Source organism: Pan troglodytes, chromosome 1 (genome assembly GCF_028858775.2).
Source record: "Pan troglodytes isolate AG18354 chromosome 1, NHGRI_mPanTro3-v2.0_pri, whole genome shotgun sequence".
Taxonomy (NCBI): Eukaryota; Metazoa; Chordata; class Mammalia; order Primates; family Hominidae; genus Pan; species Pan troglodytes.
Window position 1 is genome coordinate 43,837,109 of NC_072398.2, and position 23,278 is coordinate 43,860,386.

The 23,278-nt window shown below is 47.2% G+C and overlaps 1 protein-coding gene across 4 annotated transcripts in view; it reads right to left on the reverse strand.

Moving 5' to 3' along the window:
• The window catches only part of TMCC2 (transmembrane and coiled-coil domain family 2), a 45,437-nt gene extending 28,536 nt beyond the window's left edge, over positions 1 to 16,901 (reverse strand). The window contains exons 1-2 of one of the 4 annotated variants that reach the window (XM_001160985.5): positions 16,074 to 16,901; positions 2,793 to 3,332 (exon numbers count right to left, since the gene is read on the reverse strand). In XM_001160985.5, coding sequence (XP_001160985.1) covers positions 2,793 to 3,332; positions 16,074 to 16,280 — 747 coding nt within the window. In that variant the 5' untranslated portion in view covers positions 16,281 to 16,901. Of the gene's footprint in view, positions 1 to 2,792; positions 3,333 to 14,670; positions 15,224 to 15,716; positions 15,891 to 16,073 lie in introns of those variants that run through there. The other 3 variants (XM_063792861.1, XM_063792858.1, XM_009441279.5) reach the window with 3 other exon arrangements.
• Between the last annotated feature and the right edge of the window lie 6,377 nt (positions 16,902 to 23,278).

Consider the following 23,278-nt stretch of genomic DNA (forward strand, 5'->3'; position numbering starts at 1 on the left):
TCCTTTTCTCCACATTCATCAGCCTTCTCCTATCCCCACCTCCTTCTCTGCTAGCCAAGGTTTCAAGGTCCAACCTTTTGAGCATTCTCTGACCCAAACAAACCCCCAACTCCTTTGTCACCCTTACATGCCCTCCCAGCAACCCCCAACCCTGCATTAGCCTGATAATCGTTCAGCTCTGTTCCTACCCTCTGGCTAGGACCACTAGAGAGAAAACAAATCGCAACCACTAGGGTGCTGCCAGCACAAATTACCAGCCTCTACAACACCAGACAGGTCACCCGTGAGTTCCTGCTCAGAGCCTTGCTCTGCCCCAAGCCAAAGCTTTACTGCCCTCCTCAAGCCAGCCCTTCCCACCTCCCCTCCTGCTCTCAATAAACATTTGCACCTTTGGTTTCTTCCCCCATAGAAAATAAAAACAAAGTAAGAATTCATTTCTGCCTCCCAGAGGTGACTCTTTGTGACCAAGGACGATGCTGACTTCTGGATCTCACACCCCTTCACCTACTCACTGACTTCACCCCAGTGAGAATTCCCCTTCCTCACTGGTATCTTCGATCTCTCCCTAATAGGGACCTCTCCAGCCAGCATGGAGGTGGGCTCAGGTGCTTCCCAACTTAAAAAAACCAACAAAACCAGACTGCCTCCACCTGATACCCTCCTTCTTCCCAGCCAAGCTACACACCTGCCTGCACTTCCACCCTCTCCTTAATCCACAGAAACTGGCTTCAGGCCATGGTTCCCAATGACAGCCACTGCTTGCTACTGCCTGTGCACATTTCCAAACCCAGATGTGACCTGCCCCTTCTATGCATTTCACTCTGATTACTTCCTCCTCCTTCAAGCTCATTTTCCTTTTGCTTTGCTGCAAGTTTACTTCTATCCATCTGACTGCTCTCTCTCAGGCTCCTGGTGCTTGGCCTGTCACTTACATGTCAGTTGGGTCTGTCCACAGCCTCCTTCTCATTCGACACATCCTCCTTTGAAGATCACACCCACACCCATGATTTCAACCTCAGCGCCAGCTCCCAGAGCACTGGCCCTGGCCCAGGCCCCTACCCCACAGACCCAATTACCAGCTGGTCCTCCCTAGCTGGACAGCTCCCAAAGGCACTCGCAACTCAACAGGTCCAAAACTGAACTCATCACCTTCCCCCCAAAACATGCTCCTTCTCCTGTGATTCCTCAACTAGAGAATTCCCCCATTTCTAAAGCCACTAAGCCCATAACCTTAGAATCATCCTCTACGCCTCCCTTTCCTTTGCCTCCTATTCACTTTCTCACCTACTACTTCTGACTTTCACTTCCAAATGTTTTCTGCACTTGACGCCTTCTTTCCATCCCCACTGCTGCAGCCTAGACTACTGCACTAGCTCCAAAGTCTCCTTGACTCCCGTCCTGCACTCCCTTCCCAATCTACTGATTTTTTTTGTTGGTTTTTTCTTTTTTTTTTGAGACGAAGTCTCGCTCTGTTTCCCAGGCTGGAGTGCAGTGGCTCGATCTTGGCTCACTACAACCTCCGCCTCCCAGGTTCAAGCAATTCTCCTGCCTCAGCCTCCTGAGGAGCTGGGATTACAGTCGCCCACCACCATGCCTGGCTAATTTTTGTACTTTTAGTAGGGACGGGGTTTCACCATGTAGGCCAGAGTGATCTTGAACTCCTGACCTCAAGTGATCCACCCACCTTGGCCTCCCAAAGTTCTGGGATTACAGGTGTGAGCCACGTGCCTGGCCCCAATCTACTCTTTATATTGAGACCTAGAGGAACCTCGTCCTGCCAGTTTCCTGCCTAGCACCCTTTGATAGCTTCACACTACTCCCAGAATCAACATGGCAAGGCCTTTTGTGATGTGGCCTCTGCCTACCTGTCAATCCCCAAAAGTGCTAGATGCTCTGGCCATAATGAACCCCCAGTAGCCCCTAGCACCAGCTTGTGTGCTTTTGTACATACTATGCCATCTCTTCCCCCTTCCCCTCTCCCAGTTCTTCCCTGGCTAAATTATTCAAGATTCAGCTCAATGGTTTCCTCAAACAGGTCTTTGCCAGCTCCTCGCTCTCTCCTCAAGCCCCCTCTCCCTTGAAGCTCCCACAGCAGCTCCCATCTCTCTGTCCATTCACCCACTTGTACCCCCTCTAGAGTGAGCTCCACAAGGACAGCAACACTGACTTGTTCATTCTTGTAGCACAACATAAGAATTCAATAGATACTTGTTACACGAATAAAAGAACGAATATATAAATTCACGAAGTGCTAAACTAGCTTTTCTCCTTCCCAAATCACCCTTCATGGATCCCCTATCTTCTTTGGTTGGTGCCAATAGTAAAGATGATACTATGCCAGGCTCTATTCCAAGTATTTTATATATATTAACTCATTTAGTCCTACAACTGTACTATTATTATCCTCATTTTCAATTGGTGAAACAAGCACAAAGAGGTTAACTGAGTAAGTGGCAGAACCAGAGTTGCTTCCAGTCTGTGCTTTAAACTACTATACCTATTGCTTCTTGATAGCCCATTTAAGGAAAACAAATCAACATTAATATCAGCATGAGCAAAACACAATTTTGAAAAACAGCCCTAAGGAAACAAAAATTAGCCATCCTGGGAATCATCTCTTGTTTTTGGCCTAGTCATACCTGACTCCTTTAACCAAGGTAGATAACTCTGCAGACGGTGGGGTGTCAGTATCTGCCAGGGAGGGCCCCTGGCTCAGCTCCCCAGGTCTCAAGGCCCCTCAGCGGATGGCCCTTGCCTCTGAGTCTCCCCCTGCCCCAGAAGGCCCATCTCACCTTGTCCCCGATGCCTTCGGCCTCCTCAGCCAGGAGGTACACGTTGCTGCCGTCGGCCAGCAGCAGAGCAGTGTCGGTGGTGGAGGAAGAGCGGGGACGGCACTGGTGCTGGTGCAGGATGGCGGCCAGGCTGCTGTCCTGGGGGGCCTTGCGCAGCAGGTGAGGGCTGCCACGCTGGGGCTCCAGGGAGCTACTCTTGGTGCGCCGGCTGCTGCTCCCGCTGCTGCCGCCCCCACTGCTGCTGTGCAGGCTGGCGCCCCGCTTGATGGAGGGCCGGGAGCGGATCTGCTGCAGCACGCGGTTGAAGGCGGTGGGCCGGGCGGGCAGATCATGCAGGGACATGGCGTAGGAGACGCGGTGCATCTCCGGAGAGCGCTCCTTCTCATCTGGGGAGTCATGGTCGGACATACCCTGCTGCTGCTGCTGCTGCTGGGAATCCTGAGATGTCTGGTGCTCCCTTTCCCGAGACCGACGGCGGCTGTGGAACAGATGCTTCAGACCGTGGCCAAACATGGAGCCCTCTGACAGCTGCTGGATTTTCTTAAGGGGGAGAGATGAAGAACCCTGGTGAGTGGAAAGCTCTTGATTGCCTAGTCAGTAGGGGGGTGAAAGTGAAGGGTCTGTCCTTGGTAGACTGGCATAGCTAATGCAGCCATCTGAACCTGGAAGATCTCTGTGGATGGCCTGTCGTGCATAAAGGGTCACTTTGTGAAAAGGTGGCAACCCAGACCCATCCTTTCATTCCGAAAGAAATGTGCCCCCACGGTTTTCCACGGGACATTCCTAATCAAAATGAAGGTTCAGAGTTTCTAGGAATGATGCTCTCAGGGCTTCAGTCTGGGGCTTAATGGCATACACAGGTAGCACTTGGCTCATGGGGTTGTATCCCTCTAGATTGATCCCCACCCCCAGTCCTTTCCTCCTTCCAAGTTAGACAACCCTTCAAGCTGTACTAGTTCTTTCAGGCCACCAAGCATCAATTTCCAAAGTTGCCTAATTCCAACATTCCCCCAGGAAAATCAGGGTCATACAATCAAGTTATACTGTTGTAGCAGACACTGCTAATTGCCTACCCAGTATCTATTTTTCTTTCTTACCAACCAAACTGCAAGGACTTAACTAACCTTGCTAAAAATTCCTGCTTCATCAGACTCCCTTGCAGCTAGGAGTAGCCACATGACACAGTTTGGGCCAACGAAAAGCAAGGTGAGAGCTTCTGGGAGCACTTTTGCTTTCCAGATAAAGGCACTGGCCCTTCCCAAATCTTCCCATCTGGAATGGGAACGTAGTGCCTGGAGATGCAGTGGCCGTTCTGCAACCACAAGATGACATGGTTGATGATGAGGGTCTGCACACAGATGGTGGAGCCCAAGGGACAGGCCTGGGAACTTGAAGGTCTATGGAGACACCAAACCAGTTGTGAACCCCTATCCTGGGATTCTTGTTGCATGAAATAAACCCATCTTTGTCTATACAACTTTAGTATGATTTTCTGTTATTTGCAACCAATTTCATTCCTGATATGGTTGGCAATGAAATAAACTTTACTTCTATGAGCAAACCTTGTGACATAGTAATGTGACCAATTCTTTAGCATACACATCAGAACAAGCTATCCAAATGAGTGTCTTTCCCCTTAGACCCAAAGCACAGAGGCCCTGCAACCCGGTGCTGCCCAGGCCACAGCCTTTCCTCTTAGCCCTGTTGCTGAGATTCTCCAGCTGCTCTTCCTGCAAGACTGCTCACAGAGGGGCAGCTGGATGGCCTGCCAGGGCGAGCAACTGTGGTATAATTCCATACAGCTGCTTCTGTCAGGGGACGGCTTATCCGGCCAGGTTGAGCCCTCTATGAGAGCTTTGGAGCCGTTGGAAGGAGGGGTGAGACTTGGAGGACCAGGAGACACCTCACATTCTGCAGCTCCTTAGAGGAAAACTCAGGACCCAGCCATTTGGGACTCAATGAGCCATAGCAGGATTTCCTGTGAGGAACAACCCACAATCTTACCAGGCTGCCTCAGTCATTTAAAAAAAGTTCCAAAAAATTACACAGACTGGATTTTCTTTTTTTTTTCCCTAGAAACAAACTTACAGAGCAGAAAATCTAGACCATATAGAAACCAAGAAAAAGCAACCTGACATCCTCTAAATGAGCTGACCCCACTCTTAGGTTACTTTACAACTCAGCCTTGAGTTTGTGCAGATGGCTGCGCTTACAGCTGGATACAAATAACTGTACTATTATGTATTTGTGTAAAATTTTAGGATTTTCATTTTTCACCTCATTTGAGTATCCCCAGAATCCTTAAAGTAGGTGAGGCCCTTACATCACCCATTTTACAGACCAGATAAATTACATCATCACAACTCATCACGAACTAACGGTTTTTCATTTCAAATGAGATTTGTATCCTGCATTATCCCATTGATTCTCCTAAATAGTAACAAAAGCAACAACGGGAACATCTCCATTTAGAGAAGAGGAAATTAAGGCTACCATGATTCCTTCTCAAGAACTGAATTCTGGGGCAGCCCTTGAGATGTTAAGTTACACAATGCCAGCTTTTCCCACAGGAGTTACCATCCCCTGGGGGCCAGCTTGAGGCAGGGTCACAAGGCTCACCTGAATCTGTGCTGGGGAGAACCAAGATGTCAACTCTGCCATGGACTTGGAACAGGCCAGATCCTGCAGCCTTCAGACCAGGGACCTGCCAGGACACCTCCCCCTTCCCCAGGCCCAAGCTGATGTGAGACCTCCCTCCAGACACTGTGATGGGGCCAGCTGGCTCTGGCATTTGCCCAGCTGCCTCTGCCAAATCGTCACATTCCATAATACGAATTGTCTTTCTAGCGTTCTATTCCAGGTCCCTTCCTCTTCTCCCCCCATTCCTAAACTGGCTTCTCCAACACTGAGGATCCACTCAGGCAGAAAGAGTTTCCCTTCTAAAGACTTCAGCAGAGGTCCTAGAGTTCTGAGGCATTTCCTCTCCCCTATCCCCGGGAGGCCGGTGGAGGTGCTGGGGAGAGCTACGGTGGCCACCGATGCCTGCCATATTGCCTTGGAGCCTAAAATCCTTGGTCAATTTACTTTTAAAATTTATACAACAGCATTTTGCAAAGTGCGTTCCGATTTATACTGTCATTATAATCTGTCACTAGCCTAATCTCAGGAGCTAGGAATGTGAGATGTCACAGCATCAGTGTCTATTTTGCAGATGAAGAAACGGAGGTACAGCATAGCTAAGTGGCTCATCCAAGCCACACAGAGAAACCCCCGACTTCTAATTGAATTTACCTTCATGGGCCCATACACTGATTTCAAGACTTAAGATTTCAAGACTCAAGATTTAAAGTAGATAGGGTATTTGCATGTGTCCCAGAATAGTATCAGAGGCAGGAGCAAAACAAAAATGCCTGGGTCAAGGGTTGTTAGGTCCCCTGAACTGCAGTTGTGACCTGCCCATCCCATGTTATAGGACAAGACCCTCAACTATAAAGTCTTTACTTCCCACCTCCCTGAGCTGTTCTGCAGCTGAAGGAAACCTAGGGAAAGTGACCAGGAGACCCCAGGACCTTTGCCCCAGCAGACCGAGGAATCTATTAAAGTCTGTGGCAGGCAGGAGGGAAATAACAAAAAGGAAGTCAAAGAACAATGTGCAGAGAGAGGAGATTACTCCAAATGAAGGGGTTTTTCCTCACTGATAAGGTGCGAGGCGGGAACAGCAAAGTGACGCAAGGGCTGGGCCGCTTCTGCATGTGGGTGTCAGGGAGGAGATGGTTAAGGAGTTTTGACATAACACAGTAAGTGTTTTAAAAAAAAAAAAACTCAGCACATACACATAACCAGCTACAAGTTTCAGAAGTGAGGAAAACCATGGTGACTAGCTTAAGGGAACTTAGCCGCCAACGCAGCAGAAAGCACCACCTGCTCTGACTAACAGGTTCCAGCTCCTAAAATGTCACTTGCTTTTCCACATTGACTTTTGCTTTTCCCTGGCTGCCAGAAACCATTTTGGTGGCCAAATGAAGCCATGCATTAGAGAGCTGAGATGCTTCAGAGTTAGAGGTGGCAAACAAACAGGGCTTTCATGATCTGTAAGACCGAAGCAAGAAGTGCCGTCCCCAGAACTGGCCATAAGGTAGTCAGAAAGGAGAGCCTCCCAGGGTGAGGCGCCCTGGGGAAGGAAGTCAGGGGAGTTGGCTGTCCCTCCCCTAGAACTATCTGAAAGGGCAGGAAGGGCCCCATCTCCTTGGGTGGCATTGTCCTTTCAGGAAGAAAGGGAGGACTAGATGGCTTCTGAAAGATCCTTCCTGAGAAGGCTGTGGTTTCTCAACAGTTGGGCTTCATCCGTCTTTCTCCCTGGGTGTGGGTCCCCCAAAGGGGAAGTTTGCTCCAAAATCTGCAAACACAGCTGCATGAATACAAAACTAAAATGCCTTGGGGTACAGTGTCATTGGCACCATCTGGTTAAAAATGACCAAAAGTGGTTTCTAATTTTTACAGGTCCGTGTGTTCCCAACAAATCCCAGGAAAGCTTAAAGTCACACTAATCTATAGCTAATTATCCCACCTGGCAGCTGACTGTACAGCCCTTCCTCCTACCTGGGTTTGAAACTCCTTCCGCCCTACCAACAGTTTGGCTGTGAGGGTTCAGTGGGGTGACTGGGTCACCCTGAGCCTTTGCCAGCCTAGGTCGCCAACGTTCCTCTATTTATAGGGTCTCTATGGAAACAGGGCCAGCATTAGAGAACTAATCACTGTAAAAACCCACAAAGTTCTACTCTTAGGATCCAAAGTGGATTGAAGAAGTCTCCAATTGCCCTTAAGAAGCTCTGGGTGGGGAGCCTGAACGGGAGCAGGAGAGGAACCATTACCCCAGGTTTGGCGCTGATGATCACAGTGGTGTACAGTAGGCAGCTGCAACTGTTCAGGCCCACTTGGAGTTTCTACTGGAAACCCAGTGATGAAAGATTTTTGGAATCATTTATTTATTCCCCAGCCTCACAGATGAAATTAAAAAAAAAAAAACTCAACTCATGGGCACACGGGCAAATAATTCCCCCATTCTCAATTTTATTTTGATTCCTCTTTCCTTTATTGCTTAGAGAATTCAGCCTGGAGCCAAAGCAAGTGGGAAAAGGTCACCTCATCCACCATGTCTTTAGGCAGAACTGATTCAGCACACACCAACATAGAAGACTTTTATTAAAGTTCTCAGCATGGCGTGCCCTCTCTCTGCCTCTTTGCATCCTACCCATCCTTCACCACCTCACCACTCCATAAAGCCCTCTCTGATCACACCAGTCTGCAGCGATCTCACCCTGCTCTGAACACATAAGCGCTCATTATCTGCACCACTCATTTTGCAATTAATCGTGTACTGCCTTGTGACATCGCTTCTAGTGCTCTGTCTGACTGTTATCCAACTTCTCACCTGCTGATGGATGGAACCCTTGATGACAATATGAGTGACTGGACAGCAGGAGCTACAGTGCCTACATCTCTGTGTCCCTAACATTACCTGGCAGAGGCCTCAACACAAACATGGAAGACTGCTGTGTAAATTATTTGTTCATTTACTTTCTGAGCAGCCACTATCCAAGTCTCTACAAACCCATCTTACAAAGGTGATTTTAATCCTTAGATGACTACCTTTTCCAAAGACATAACCTTTCACAAAGATTTCAAATGCTCCAACAGCCTTTTCTTGTGTCTAACTCAGATTTCTCCTGCTGAAGTTTAAACCCTCTTCTCACTCTATTATCTTAGCAACCACCAAGATTGAGTTGGCTTGGAAGGAGATGAACACAGACCAAGGAGCCAGAATGTATGTGATGTCTTCACGAATGGCTTAGGGAGGGCTTGGGAGGGGGCTCATGTCCTTACAGCCAGATTTGTTTTCCCTGGTGGACATCACTCAGTTAACCTGGCTGAAATAAGGAAGCCTTTAGTCATTTGGTTTAAAAATAACTGTTCTTTTTTTTTTTTTTTTTTTTTTTGAGACAGAGTCCTGCTCTGTCGCCTAGGCTGGAGTGCAATGGCGTGATCTCGGTTCACTGCAACCTTTGCCTGCCGGGTTCAAGCAAATCTCCTGCCTCAGCCTTCCGAGCAGCTGGGACTATCGGGGCACACCACCATGCCTGGCTAATTTTTTGTATTTTTAGTAGAGACGGGGTTTCACCATGCTGGCCAGGCTGGTCTCGAACTCCTGACCTCGTGACCCCCCTGCCTCGGCCCCCCAAAGTGCTGGGATTATAGGCGTGAGCCACCGCGCCCAGCCAAATAACTGTTTTTCTAGCACAGTCACAAAACATACCTGTTATCTCCCAACAGCTTTCTTCTAACTTCTTTCACGAAGAGAGACTTAAGTGTTTGGCTGACAAAGGTGGACCCTGTCCAGCTATGGCCTCATTCCAAAAATGTAGCATGCTAGTAGTCTATGGGGATTTCAAAGGCAGATGCCATTTCTTAAGGGAGAGATGAAAACAGAAATGAGTTTTGAGTTGGCCTTTAAGACCACCACTGAGAAGCTGCCTGAGCCCTTTTCCCCAGCTCCTGATAACCCCACACTTTGAAAACTTCAGCCCAAAATTTAGGTCCTATCAGATGTTTCAACTCCTTGCTGAAGGAGATTCTTGTTAATGGGATTGGCAGTGAAGACATAATTAGATACACAAAAAGAAGCACATTCTGTAAATACTGAGCCTGCCAGACAGTTCCCACTAGAACAACTAGGGCAGCTGGGAATTAATCTAGAACTCAATATGTGGCAGGAGAACAGGGAGTTTCGTTTGCCACATGCTTTCCCATCGGTCACCAGTTCCCCCAGAGCCCACATACAGGGCTGCTCTGAATATTACCTAGGCTGGAGGGGGTGGGGGGGAGGCAATCCTGGGCCTTCCAACCCTCTGCCTGCTTCATATAAGGTGCAAGCGGGACAAAACAGTTAACTTCAGCATTTGCACTACCCTCCATTGTTCCTGATCATTCTAGTCAAACAGGGCAAAGACCCTACAAAAGCACTTGCTACCTCACTTCCCCCATTTAGAAAGCCCCTCTTCTCTTGTTTGGTAATAAATGTCCCACCCCTTCTTTAAAATCTTGCTCTAGGCCGTGCGCAGTGGCTCACGCTTATAATCCCAGCACTTTGGGAGGCCGAGGAGAGTGGATCACCTGAGGTCAGGAGTTTCAGACCAGCCTGGCAAACATGATGAAACCCCATCTCTACTCAAAATACAAAATTAGCCCGGTGTGGTGGTGCATGCCTATAGTCCCAGCTACTCGGGAGGTTGAGACAGGAGAATCGCTTGAACCCGGGAGGCAGAAGCTGCAGTGAACCAAGATTGCGCCACTGCACTCCAGCCTGAGACAGAATGAGATTCCATCTCAAAAAAAAAAAAATCTTGCTCTAAACCCACCTCTTGCAGAACAACTTTCCTGATTAACCCCCATAAGTTTCTGATTGCACTGCATGATGCTCTAAGTACCCTTTAACTTCTATGTATTTCCATGATGGTTTTCTTACAAGTATTTCATCCTATTTGACCTGGAGATCAGCTGGAGATGAGGCCAAATAACTAATTTCCCATTTCCTTTTTTTTTGTTTGTTTTGTTTTTTATTTTTGAGACAGAGTCTCGCTCTGTCACCCAGGCTGGAGTGCAGTGGTGCGATCTCGGCTCACTGCAACCTCCGCCACCCAGGTTCAAGCAATTCTCCTGCCTCAGCCTCCAGAGTAGCTGGGACTACAGGCGCCCGCCACCATGCCTGGCTAATTTTTTTGTATTTTTGGTAGAGATGGGGTTTCACTGTGTTAGCCAGGATGGTCTTGATCTCCTGACCTCATGATCCACCCATCTCGGCCTCCCAAAGTGCTAGGATTACAGGCGTGAGCCACCACGCCTGGCCTCCCATGTCCTTGTTTTTAGGCATACTTCAATTCTACCTCCTCTGATAAAACTTATCCCAGGCGTCCGGCTCCCACCTGAGATTGCAGGAATCTTCAAGCCTTAACATATCTACTGGGCCTCAAGATGCAGCAGGCCCTCAGAGAGCCATCGCAACCATCACAACACTCCTGGAGAGCCCCAGGGAACATACATATCTTCATTCCACCTACGTTCTTATGAAGTAGCTTGTCTTCTCCTTCATTTAAAAAATGAAGAAACTCTCCACTCTCACTGCTTCATTTGACTACCCTTAAAAAAAAAAAAGGAGAAACTGAGACCTATAAATTTTATCAAAACCCTGAGCCCTGAAAAAATATATATATAAGAAATAAACAAATAGAAAACAAGCCGGTGCTTCTCGGGAATGTCAGTTTTTTTTTTCCTTGACTTGGGTAGACGAGGTGTCTGTTTTGCTTCTGTTATTTAAACTGCGTACATGTTTTCAGGCACTTTTATAAGCATGTTTCACAATTTAATTCAGCAGCACCTTTCCTGCTGAAGGTGGTATCTGCTGACTGCATGAACCCTTCTCTAGTGGGCTCTCTGCAGGAGCGCTGAAGGAACACACGCCACTCACAGTGGGAGGAAGCTGCCTGTGACCACCAGGAAAGGCAGAGAGCCAGCAGGGAGAACCACACAGGACTCAGTTGTGACTTTCTCTCAGATATCTGGCTTCGAATTATCTTTCCTGCTCTTCACTAAGTAGGCAGGAAGACCAGTGTATGGTGTGACTGGAACATGAACTGGAACCCAAATGAGTCTTGAGTCAAAAGTGCTTCAAACCAGGAGGGGAATGATGGAATTTGGAGCTCCCCCTTTTTCTTCAGGGAAAGATATTAATACTGCTCAGAAATCTCCGGGGAAATTACTTAAAGGGGCTTTTGTGAGAGGAAAGAGAACCTTAGGGGAAGTCCGGGGGAAAGCCCATGGCCAGCATCCCCAGACACCTCCTTTCAGGAAAGACTCAATTCTTCCCACTGTGAGAGAGGTGGGGAGGTTGGTAATTTCCTCCCGTGCCTTCAGACTTCCATCACATATCAGGATAGAACCAGCTCACTCTTATGCTTGGCCACTCATCCTGGGCCTCAGAAGTATCTACCACACGTTGTGTTTTTTTTTTTTTTTTTTTTTTTTGGTTGTTGTTTTTTTTGTGTGTGTGTGTTTTTGTTTTGTTTTGTTTTGTTTTTTGAGATAGGGTCTTGCTCTGTAGCCCAGGCTGGAGTGCAATGGCATGATCATGGCTCACTGCAGCTTCAACCTCCTGGGCTCAGGCAATCCTCCCACCTCAGTCTCCCAAGTAGCTGGGACTACAGGTGTATGCCACTGCACTTGGCTAATTTTTGTATTTTTAGTAGAGACAGGATTTTACCATGTTGGCCAGGATGGTCTCAAACTCCTGGCCTCAAGTGATCCACCAACCTCGGCCTAACAAAGTGCTGGGATTACTGGCATGAGCCACCCACCGCTCCCGGCCCGTATGCTGTATTCTTAGCAGGAATGTGTGCTCCCTGTCTGCAGTATTCCCCTAAGCCCCACCTCTCCTCCCATATGCAATGGAACTGGGTTTTCTTGCTGTAGAATTCTGGTGTACTTTTGGTCAGCCAGCACTCTCTGTGGCTTAGCAACCCCAGCATCTCCTCCCAACAAGCAGGGAATCTGTTAGCAGCAAAAGGCTGGGCAATAAGGACAAATGAATCGAAACATGAACTCGAGTGTTTCAACAGGAATCCAAGCTGCAAGTGGCTGAAGAATGGGACTGAATTGTTGCGCTCCTGTTGCGGGATGTCTACTGAGATTTTCCCCGAAGGTCCCACAGGTGTGTAGAACAGTTGAGAAGGCCCTCAATGTATCTGCATGAGCCTCCTGTGAGGCAATGTCCATTTTTAGGTTATTTTTCAATTACAGTTTTAAAATTGCTGCTTAACTACTACTTTTCACTGGCCCTTCCCACCCTATAATCACAGATCCCAGGGCACTGTAGCAGAAATTTACAGTGTACAGTAAGATGGTCCACAGTGCTGAAGGACCAGAGGGAGACCATAGGAGCCCATGAAACCACTAACTGTCACTAAACACCATTCAGATTTCTCTGGCAAAGATAAAAATTCTCTCCTCTTCCAATACTGCCCCAACCACTACGGAGGTGCTTTACACAGAGTCCTTTATTATTATTATTATTTTTGCCCCTTTCTCAAGATGATTTCTTCCAATGCACTTAATTCATCACAGTGCCTGGAGCTGTCATGAGAAAACAGAAATGGAACTAAGATACCAAAAGTTCTCATCTCCAAAGTTTAAAATGAAAACAAAAGCAAACCAGAACTGCTTATCTGCCTTGACCAAACACAGGTATGAGGTAGGGGAGCATTAAAAATTAAACACCCTTCTGTGGTACCACCATCAAATCTAAAACAAGTCAACTTCTACCCAGTTCCAGAGTCAATAATGGAATTTTTCTATCATTGGAAAACAGTGCCAGCATTGGAAAACAACTTTTCCAGCACTGGAAAGCAAGTTTGGAGGGGCTGGGCACGGTGGCTCACACCTGTAATCCCAGCTTTTTGGGAGGATGAGGCGGGAGTTTCACTTGAGTCCAGGAGTTCAAGACCAGCCTAGGCAATATAGCAAGACCCTGTCTCTACAAAAAATTTAAAAATTAACCAGGCATGGTGGCGTGTGCCTGTAGTACCAGCTACTTGGGAGGCTGAGGTTGGGGAGTCACTTGAGCCTGGGAGTTTGAGGCTGCAGTGAGTCGTGGTCATGCTACTGCACTCTAGCCTGAGTGACAGAGCAAGACTCTGTCTCAAAATAAATAAATAAATAAGTTTGGACACACTCCGATATTCCTAGTCCCTTTCACCAGAAAAAGGCTCGGAAAAGTTGAGTGATTTGCCCAAGACCACACAGCAAATCAAACTGTGAAAGTCCCCAAGTCACATCTGGTTGGAAGTCCTTTGCACTCGGTAGTAAACATGTTGTGATGAAGCAGACAGAGATAAACAGGAAAAGCCCTGCTTGTTTCCCCATGCTCCCACAAGCAGGCTGCAGCTGGGTTTTCTGCTCCTTACTGGGTCCACATTGCTGGGTTCAATGGTATGTTTTCTCTGGAGGTGGGGGGGGGATGGGGGGATGGGGTGGATGGGGGGCGGGGTAAGGGGAAGCCTCCTTTTCTTACACCTGATTTCAATTCTGGTTGAGGGCAGTTCGGCAGTTAATATCAAGTGTAAAGTTGTTACTACATCTGCCCCTGACCAGAATGAGGGCACTGCCAAAAAAAAGAAAAAAAGATAATACAGGAGAGTGGAAACGTGGCATCCCTTAAGGCGTCCCTCTACAGAGACACTGCAGCCCCCATGCCATGACCAACCCATTTTCCTCATGAAGGCAACTGGGGGAATAAATGGAGAAAGCAGTTTCCACTGCTGTCCTGAGTTGGAGAGTGGGGAATTTCCAAAGCTGCCTCTCACAGACTCAGCTGAGGGTCTCATTGGTCAAAGATTCAGGGTTTGCTGGCCAGACTCATCTGGACCGGCTCAGAATGAGGCTGAAGTCTGCAGCAGAAGGCTAGCCTCCTCCCTACAACAGCATTCAAGGGACCCCTTCCCCCTCACCATCTCACTTAAAACAGGAACTACACCTCCTGACCACATGGGATGGACTCGGGGGTGACAGCAGAGATAAACACCAAGGACTCCCTGGGCCTGGCAAAAGCTCAAGCTTCTTGTGCAGAGAGAGCCTATCCCACAGAGATCCTCTAGACATAAGTCTAGCCATGAAGCTCTGAAAAGGACGGCGGCAGAACCAGAGTTCAGATTTGAATAATTACTGCAAAGTTTAAAAAACACACACAACAATAACCTAGTCGTCCCCCTTTTCACTCCTCCCCAAGGCACACAGACAGGTAACATACACAGGTAAGAGCACACACACTCACCTGCGCTCTGCTTTCCTGACTCTGAGCTGCTCAGGCCAAATGAGGAATGGCATTGGCTTATTCTGGTGAGCTCCTTAGTGGCTGCTGCCATAGGATACAGGCTTTATTAAATGCAACAGAGTCCTTTCCGTTTCCCTAGCCCAGACCCTGCACCTTCTCTGGAGAAAATAACTGTGAGGCATCAATCTCCAAGGCATCTAAGTTCCTTCCTTGGGCTGACATCTCGCTCAGCTGGACGGTGAGCTGGCTTGAGAAGCCTGAGCCTGCAGTCCCTGTGGCAGTTCCGGCAAAGGTGCATTATTTATCTCAGCTGCTGTTTTAATTGATAGAGATATATTCAAGACAGCTCGCCAATTGTCTCGGCAACCTCAGGCCGGAAAATAAACAGCTCCATGTGAACAGTTCTTTCGGCTTCTGGTTCTAGCTGCTGGCTCAGCATGTATGCAACTTGAACTGAGGCCCCAAACCAGCCCAAGCACTGCTCCACCACCTGTCAGTTCTCCACCCTGGGGGTTGGTTCAGCAGGCAGGCAGAGATCTCCAAGCACTATCTTAACCTCTGGCTCCACCTAACGGCAGGAAATCCACCTTCCCCCCCGCCCCCGCCCCCGCCACACACCCCCCCCCCTCGCCCCTTCACAGATCGGCAAACTGAGCTTCATCCAGGAAAGCGCTCAAAGATCCCAATGGGGCCCGGCACGGTGGCTCACGCCTGTAATCCCAGCACTTAGGAAGGCCGAGGCGGGTAGATCACCTGAGGTCAGTTCAAGACCAGCCTGGCCAACATGGCGAAACCCCGTCTCTACTAAAAATACAAAAATTACCCGGGCGTGGTGGCGGGTGCCTGTAATCCCAGCTACTCTGGAGGCTGAGACAGGAGAATCGCTTGAACCGAGGAGGCGGAGGTTGCAGTGAGCCGAGATCGCGCCACTGCACTCCAGCCTGGGCAACAGAACGAGACTCCGTCTCACACACATACACACACACACACACACACACACACACACACACACACACACACAAAGATCCCAATGGGTAGAGACTTACTCAGCAAGGAAAACTAATGGTCACCTGCTGTCCACTTTTTGGTTAGCATCTTGGATTTCTCCAGCCCTTTGTCTGCGAATAACACTTCACACATTATTCAAACAATCTCGGATGGGTGAGTCACTAAAACGCTTGCTGAATAATGGGGAACAAACACAGAGACCTGACACGGAGCTGAAAGACAGAGGCATAAATGGTACCTGACGTCCCCCCTGGGGTGCCAGCAAAGCATCCGCTCATCCTCTCTGACCTTTGCCTGGCTTCCCCCCTCACTTTTATCCTGTTAAAGCACTTCTGCGTGGGGTGGCGAGAGCTAAGTCGCGGGCTGGGCTTGCCGGGGGGATGGTCTGCGCTCACCTTTAAATCAGGAGGCTTGCTTCGGGGACCTGGGTTGGGCGCCGCGGCAGCGCTGGCGTCTGAAGTTGGCCCGCCAGCAGAGTTAGCACCCGTGGTCTCCCCAGGCCGGAGGTCCGCGCCCGGCAGGTGGGAAGCGGCATCTTCCAGCCCAGCTCCATCCTCCTCGCCCTGTTGTTGCTGCAGCTCGTCCGATCTGCACCTCTTCATGGTGTATGTGGGTCGGCAAGGGGAATCTGTCCTTCCAGCGCGCCGTCTTGGGGAAGACCGCACCCCCTCTTATATTCATATGAGGCCTGGGGTCTAAATTATTAACAAGGAGGGGAGATGGCAGACCACAATTTCTTGAATTAAAAAAAAAAAATTCTTAAAGGCGGGTGAGGGAGGGGCGAGAAGGGGGAGCCTTGGTTATAGCTTGGAATAGTTCATTTCGACCTGGGGAGCGAAGACAGGTCACAGTCGAGGCTGGGCAGCAAGAGTCCTTGGGCAGTCATTGCAGGAGGGAGAAGGGAGACAACCCCCGGCCCCCAAACTTTCTGCTTCAGGGCATGGGCAGGACGGAGAGGAGCTGGGCGGCACAGCGCATCCCTCCCGGCCGGCCGGGCTGCGGGGCGAGGCGGGGCGCGGGGCAGCCGGCCGGGCAGGTCCTAGTCGGCCGCCATCGGCGCCGGCTGCAGCCCCCGGCCCTGCAACCGGCCCCTGCCCCGCATGGTCCGGCCGCGGAGCCCGCAGCGCGCCCGGCCCCCTCCCCGGCCCGCGCGCCCCGCTCCCCGCCTGACGCGCAGCCTGCTGCAAAGCCGCGACCGCGGCCCGAGCCCGCGGCGAGCGCGCAACCTACCCCGCCCGGCTGCCTCCGCCCGGGAGCGGGAAGGCGAGGCTAGGAGGGAGTGACAGCGGCAACCGGCCAATGGGAAGCCCGCGGGGCTGAGGGGGCGTCGCGCAGCTTCGTTTTTGGGGTTGGTTGCACCGTGCGATCCCCCAGGAGAGGGCTGGAGGACGATGCTGCTGCGTTTTTGCATTGCAGAGAGCGGGCTGCAGTTCAGGGGCGGGGGCGGCGGGCGTGGGAGTCGCAGTTTCGGCTCCAGCTTGAGGGACCCTGCCGAGGGAGGGCTCGCCCAGGATTTCCTCCACCCATTCGCTTTATTTGGCGAGAAGGAGCACAAGAGGGATGTTTATTATCACTGCTTTTTGGGGCTCTTAACTTTGCACCTTCTAGCCATAAGGGAGACACACCTATCCCCTCTAGGATACTTGGTCTGAGTTAAATCTATGCCTACATTCAGAGCTGCAAATGCCAAGGGGAGGGGGCGTTCTCTCCTCATCGCCCCGTCCCCCGCTTTAAGTGCATTATTTCTTAATGAGACTTTACTTGGCATAATTTATGCTCAGAAATTGGGAAGAATTTCATATAAAAACACAATAACGTATGTGAGAGTTCCTTACAAACTGTGAAGCAGCTTTTAAATAAGAAAGGGTATTAATGGCAGGAGGTTGCTACATATAGATGTGTGGAAAAGGAATGCTGTCTCTCTTTGCATAAATCTCAGCCAAACTGTGCTGAGTAATCTGGAAGCAGAAGAGAGCAAACGTTGGGGTTACCAAGATATGGAGAGTAGTAATAATAACAACCCCATCTGAGTGTCTATTGTATGCCTCCTGTGGACACAATGGATTTTACTCATCCAGCAACCAGTGGTTCACAAATTGTGATCCTTGGACTAGCAGCTTCAGCATCACCCGGGAACTTGATAGAAATGCAAATTCTTGGCCACCAGCCAGACCTACAGAATCAGAAGTAGTGAACCAAGAAATCTGTGTTTTGACAAGCCGTCCAGGTAATTCTGACACACACTACCCTTTGAGAACCACTGGCCTAGACAGTGAAGGGGCCACACGGTCTCTAAAGGATTTTACAGTTTACCAATCTCTTTCGCACCCATCATGCCATTGTAGCCTCACTTCAGTCTCACTAGTCGGAGTTTCTTGACTTTCTGTTCTGTCTTCTTCCCATTCCAACCACTCATTTTAATGTGTATCCTAGAAGAGACTAATTTGTTAAGAATTTACTTCAGCCAAGCAGCTACTTTCTAAACTAGGCAGCTCCACTTTTAGAAGATAGGAATTTAGGATGGGCTGGGAATGTGGAACCACCCCCCACATCTACCACAAAGAATCGAGCACAATGTGGAAACACAAAGCTATAAGCCTTTATTTAGCATTTTCAATGGTGAGGGGATGGCAGGATGCCAGTGTAGACCGTGGGCAGGACTAGACAGAACCGGTGGGGGCAGGTTCCCATGGTGCAAGGTTTCAAGCAGAGGAATATACTGCTCCCTGCCTGACTTGGCCCAGATAAGTGCAGCGGCCCCAAAGACCCTGAGCAAGTCTTGAGGGGCACGCGGTGGCCAGCAAATGGTGAGCATGCATTGACACATGTTCATGACCTGACTCGAAGCCGAAGGAAAGTGAAGGGATTTGGTTTAAGGAAGGGATTTGGTTTCGTTTAAGGAAGCAGAGAGCATTATAATTTTGAATTATGCCTCATTTCTATACTAGATAAAAGTTGGTCTTAAGTTTGATTTTTATATTATCATATACATACAGCATGACAGCCACATTTTCTACTTGTGGTCATATTTGCAAGGTGTGATTCAGGTCAGCAAAAAAGTCTGTGGTGTGTTTCATAAAATCAGCTAATACTTTACATTCCATTTTGGAGAGGCATCATAGCATAATGGTTAAGAGCTCAGGCTCTATGGCCAGATAGGGGACAAATCCTAGCTCTGCTCTTCACTGACCATGTGAGTGGGGACACGTTATCTAACCTCTTCATGCTCCAGTTTCCGAATTATTTGGAAGTAGGGATAATGACAGTACCTACCATACAGGGTGTTGGGTAATATATGTAAAGCACTTGGACATTGCCTAGCAAAGAATGAGGGCCATAGCTATAACCACAGATGTCATCCAGTTTCAGAAGTGTTGCACATTTCACTCCAATGCTTCTATCTTCAGGAGTTCAAATGTGTCCCACCAATTTCTGACTTTCACTGAGTGTCATATTATGGAATAAGTGTGCTACTGCCAAAGAAGTTTGGCTGAGAAGTCTGTGTAGAGACCTGAGTGACCTATAACCACCAGTTTGAAGCCAATGGCAAATTTTCATTAGCCGCAGCAAATTCTTGAGCACCTAAGAAAATCAGAACTTGAAAGTACTTTGGTTGGTTGAAATTTTGTTTACAGCATTAGATTATTCTATCATTCTACGTTTCTTTGGGAAAATATAGGCACAAATTATGTTTTGATATTCAAGATTAGACAAAAGTTTGCAGATACACAATGCAAGTGATTATATTTTCTATGTAGGAGTAGCATTTCCATTCTGTTTTGGCACACCTAGTTAATTACAAGGAAATAACATGATTTAGTGGGAAGAACATTGGTCTTGGTGTCAGAAAATTCATGTAAGCATTCTAGTTCGGTTACTTCTTGTGAGCTTAACCTCTTTCACCCTTGGTTTTCTCATCTATAAACCAGGGCTAATACTATCTATCTTCACTGGTTATTGTGAGGATGAAGGTAGATAATGCATGTGAAAATGCTTGACACATGGTATATGTGCAGTAAAACTAAGTGAAACAAAAATAATTAACTTGTCCAAGCCCCCGATATACCATATGAGAAAGAGAATTATCCCAATAAGCTGAATGCTTTTTGTGAACAGAAATCCCAGTTAAACTAATGAAAGGGAGCACTCTGGTAGTATCAAATTTGCTAAACCAATAAGTATACACACAAGGAGTATAAAGGGCAGAATTATGGAATCCTGCTCTCTTGTCAACACCCAGTTCATTTAGTTTGATAAATGGTTGAAGCTTTCATTATAGAGGATAAGGTGCCAAGATCAACAAACTGTAGAGTAGGGTTTTGTTTTGTTTTCTTTCTTTTTGTAAAAGCAATTAGGTCTGAAAAATAAAAGGCTTCTCTTTTTGCCAATAGTAAGAAGCTTGCAGATTATCCAAGGCAATTCTATGTCCTATTCCATAGCAATACTTAAAAAAACATTTAAACATCAAATGGATAAGTGGTTGTCAGTGCGCTATTTTAAGATTTAACATACTGAGTAGAGTGATTCAAAGGTAAAAGTACTCTCTAGAGGGACTAGATATAATAATTTTGGTCACTGAATTTTGATACCAATATCATTGCATATACTCCTTTGTTAATGTAATTCTCTTCCCTTTTTGTTGGAGATGACCACTTCCACGCAATGCACTCCTTAAAAGAAATTGAGTTCTGTTGGATTAGGAAGAGTAAACTATGCAAATAATCCTTAGGAAGATTGTCTGGATTGTTGATGTTGTCACAATCCCACCACCTAAGTACAGGCTTTTTATTGGCTATTGTAAAAGGAAGAGAGGACCAGGAAGGCTCTATATCACTCCTGATTGGAGAAAGCTCTTATTAGCCTAAACTACATTTTATCCTATTTTTTACTTGAAATGTACTCAGCAGCATTTTCAACATTATTACATTTCCCCATATTATTCCATATATTATTAGCCGTATTCCATATGTTTAAGTAAACATTTTAAATGACTGCTTAATGTTCTGTCAACTGAAGATATCATGGTTTAACATACTATCCACTTCATTCTTTGACATAATTTTCTCTATTTTTTGCCTTTAGAAATAAAGCTGCCATTACTATATTTATGCAGAAATTGTATACATTATTTCATTCAAAACACAGAATCTCTGATACCAAACTGGCAATTTTTTTTTTTTTTTTGAAATGGAGTCTCGCTCTGTCGCCCAGGCTGGAGAGCAGTGGCGTGATCTCGGCTCACTGCAACCTCTGCCTCCTGGGTTCAAGCAATTCTCCTGCCTCAGCCTCCCGAGTAGCTGGGATTACAGGCATCTGCCACCAAGCCTGATTAATTTTTTGCAGACTAATTTTTAGTAGAGACTAAAAATGTTTTTCCATGTTGGCCAGGGTGGTCTTGAATGCCTGATCTCAGGTGATCCGCCCACCTCGGCCTCCCAAAGTGCTGGGATTACAGGTGTGAGCCACGGCGCCTGGCCCAAACTGGCAATGTTTTAAAGGAGTAAGCAAACCCACATTACTAACTTTGTGAGCATTTCTCTCACAGCATCCCTAAGACTTACACAGGAGATTCCAATGTCTGTTTCATTCCTGGGGTGGGTGAATCTCCTATCTGTAATATGAAAAAGCCAGAAGTTCCTGCTTCTCATTTCAGGTAGGATGCATATTCTTTATTCTGGTTTCTCCTCTGTAATGGGAGAAAAAATGATAATCATGGCCATGAACAGAGGAGGACTGTGAAGCATAAACTTAAACCCTGATTGTACTACTATGTGTGAAAGCCTGGGACTGGTAAAATGGCTGCTTTGTGCCCTTTCCCATCTCTATAGGGAATCCATACAAACCTCTGGACAATCTGTTACTTAAAGCTGAAAATTCTAGACCTTAAAAAGAAAGAGAAAATATCAGCTTTGCTCAGAGAGAATCGATTGTTTATTATTTTACATCTGAAAATAAATATCTGTGGGCAGTTCTATCTATAATCATATGTGGTACTTTTAGATATAATAGTAATAGTAAAAGTCCACCATTTAAAGAGATCCACAGGTGTTTGACATTTTGCTAGGAACCTTGTGAACACTCTCCTGAAACAACCCTACAAGGTGTGTTATTACCACTCTACAAATGAGAAATAGGCTTAGAGAAGTTACAGCACTTAAAAATAGGTCCAAGATCTGTGCTCAGCTCCGTCTGACTCTAAAGCAAGCATGTTCAACCCCCAGCCCAAAGGCCGCATGCAGCCCAGGACGGCTTTGAATGAGGCCCAACACAAATTTGTAAACCTTCTTTCTTTCTTTTTTTTTTTTTTTGAGACAGTTTTGCTCTTGTTGCCCAGGCTGGAGTGCAATGGTGCGATCTTGGCTCACCGCAACCTCCGCCTCCCGGGTTCAAGCGATTCTGCTGTCTCAGCCTCCCAAGTAGCTGAGATTACAGGCACACGCCACCACGCCTGGCTAATTTTGTATTTTTAGTAGAGACCGGGTTTCTCCATGTTGATCAGGCTGGTCTCAAACTCCCGACCTCAGGTGATCTGCCTGCCTTGGCCTCCCAAAGTGCTGGGATTACAGGCGTGAGCCACCGCTCTGGGCCTGTAAACTTTCTTAAAACATCATGTGGCCTGGCTCCATGTTTCTTGAAACATCATGTGGCCTGGCTCCAGCCTGGGCAACAAGAGCAAAACTCTGTCTCAAAAACAAAAACAAAACAAAACAAAAAACCATCATGTACTCAGAAGCATTTTGAACATTATTACATGTTTCTCTATTACATTTTTCCTTTTTTTTTTAAGCTTATCAGCTATCGTTAGTGTATTTTATGTGTGGCCCAAGACAATTCTTCTTCTTCAAGTGTAGCCCAGGGAAGCCAAAAGACTGGACACCCCTACTCTAAGCTTAAAAGCCTAATAGCTCACCTTTTCACAACTATAATTTTGAGTCACTTTATGGTAATACTCTAATTAATATTAGTCTGCAATTCAATATCTCTACATTCGTTCACATATATTTATGAAACACATATCATGTACAAAGGCTTTACAATATGCTTGTGGAGGATATAGAACAATAAAAGACATTTGTCCCTGCCTTAAAGTCCAGTTGGGGAGGTGAGATACAGATGAAATGTCAATTAACAACACAAGATTGAAATGGTAAAGCCTGCCAACACTCCAAGGGGAGCTAATTAAGTACCAAGGTCTGGAGGAGAGAGAGATCTCTATGAGGGATCAAGATGACTCCAAAAAGAGATGTTTTCACACATTCATCCATATCATGAAGGTTAAAAGGATAAAATATTGCTTTAGGGTGATTCTAATTCTTTTAAGTAAGGAAGAACTAAATATCATCTTGAAAATAGAACATTCAATATTTGGATCTCCTTAATTTTATATCTGCATGCTATAGAGTTGTATGGCATATTAAAACGGAATTATTTTTCTTCTCTTTGTTCTCTGAGACTGTAGGGTAGTGTTTCTGAAAGTATGGTTCATGGACTACCAGCAACATAATCACCTTGAAATTTAGTTATATATGCAGATTCCCAGGTCCCACTGCAACCTGATAGAAACCGAATTTCTGGGGGTGGAGCCTGAAACTCTGCTTTT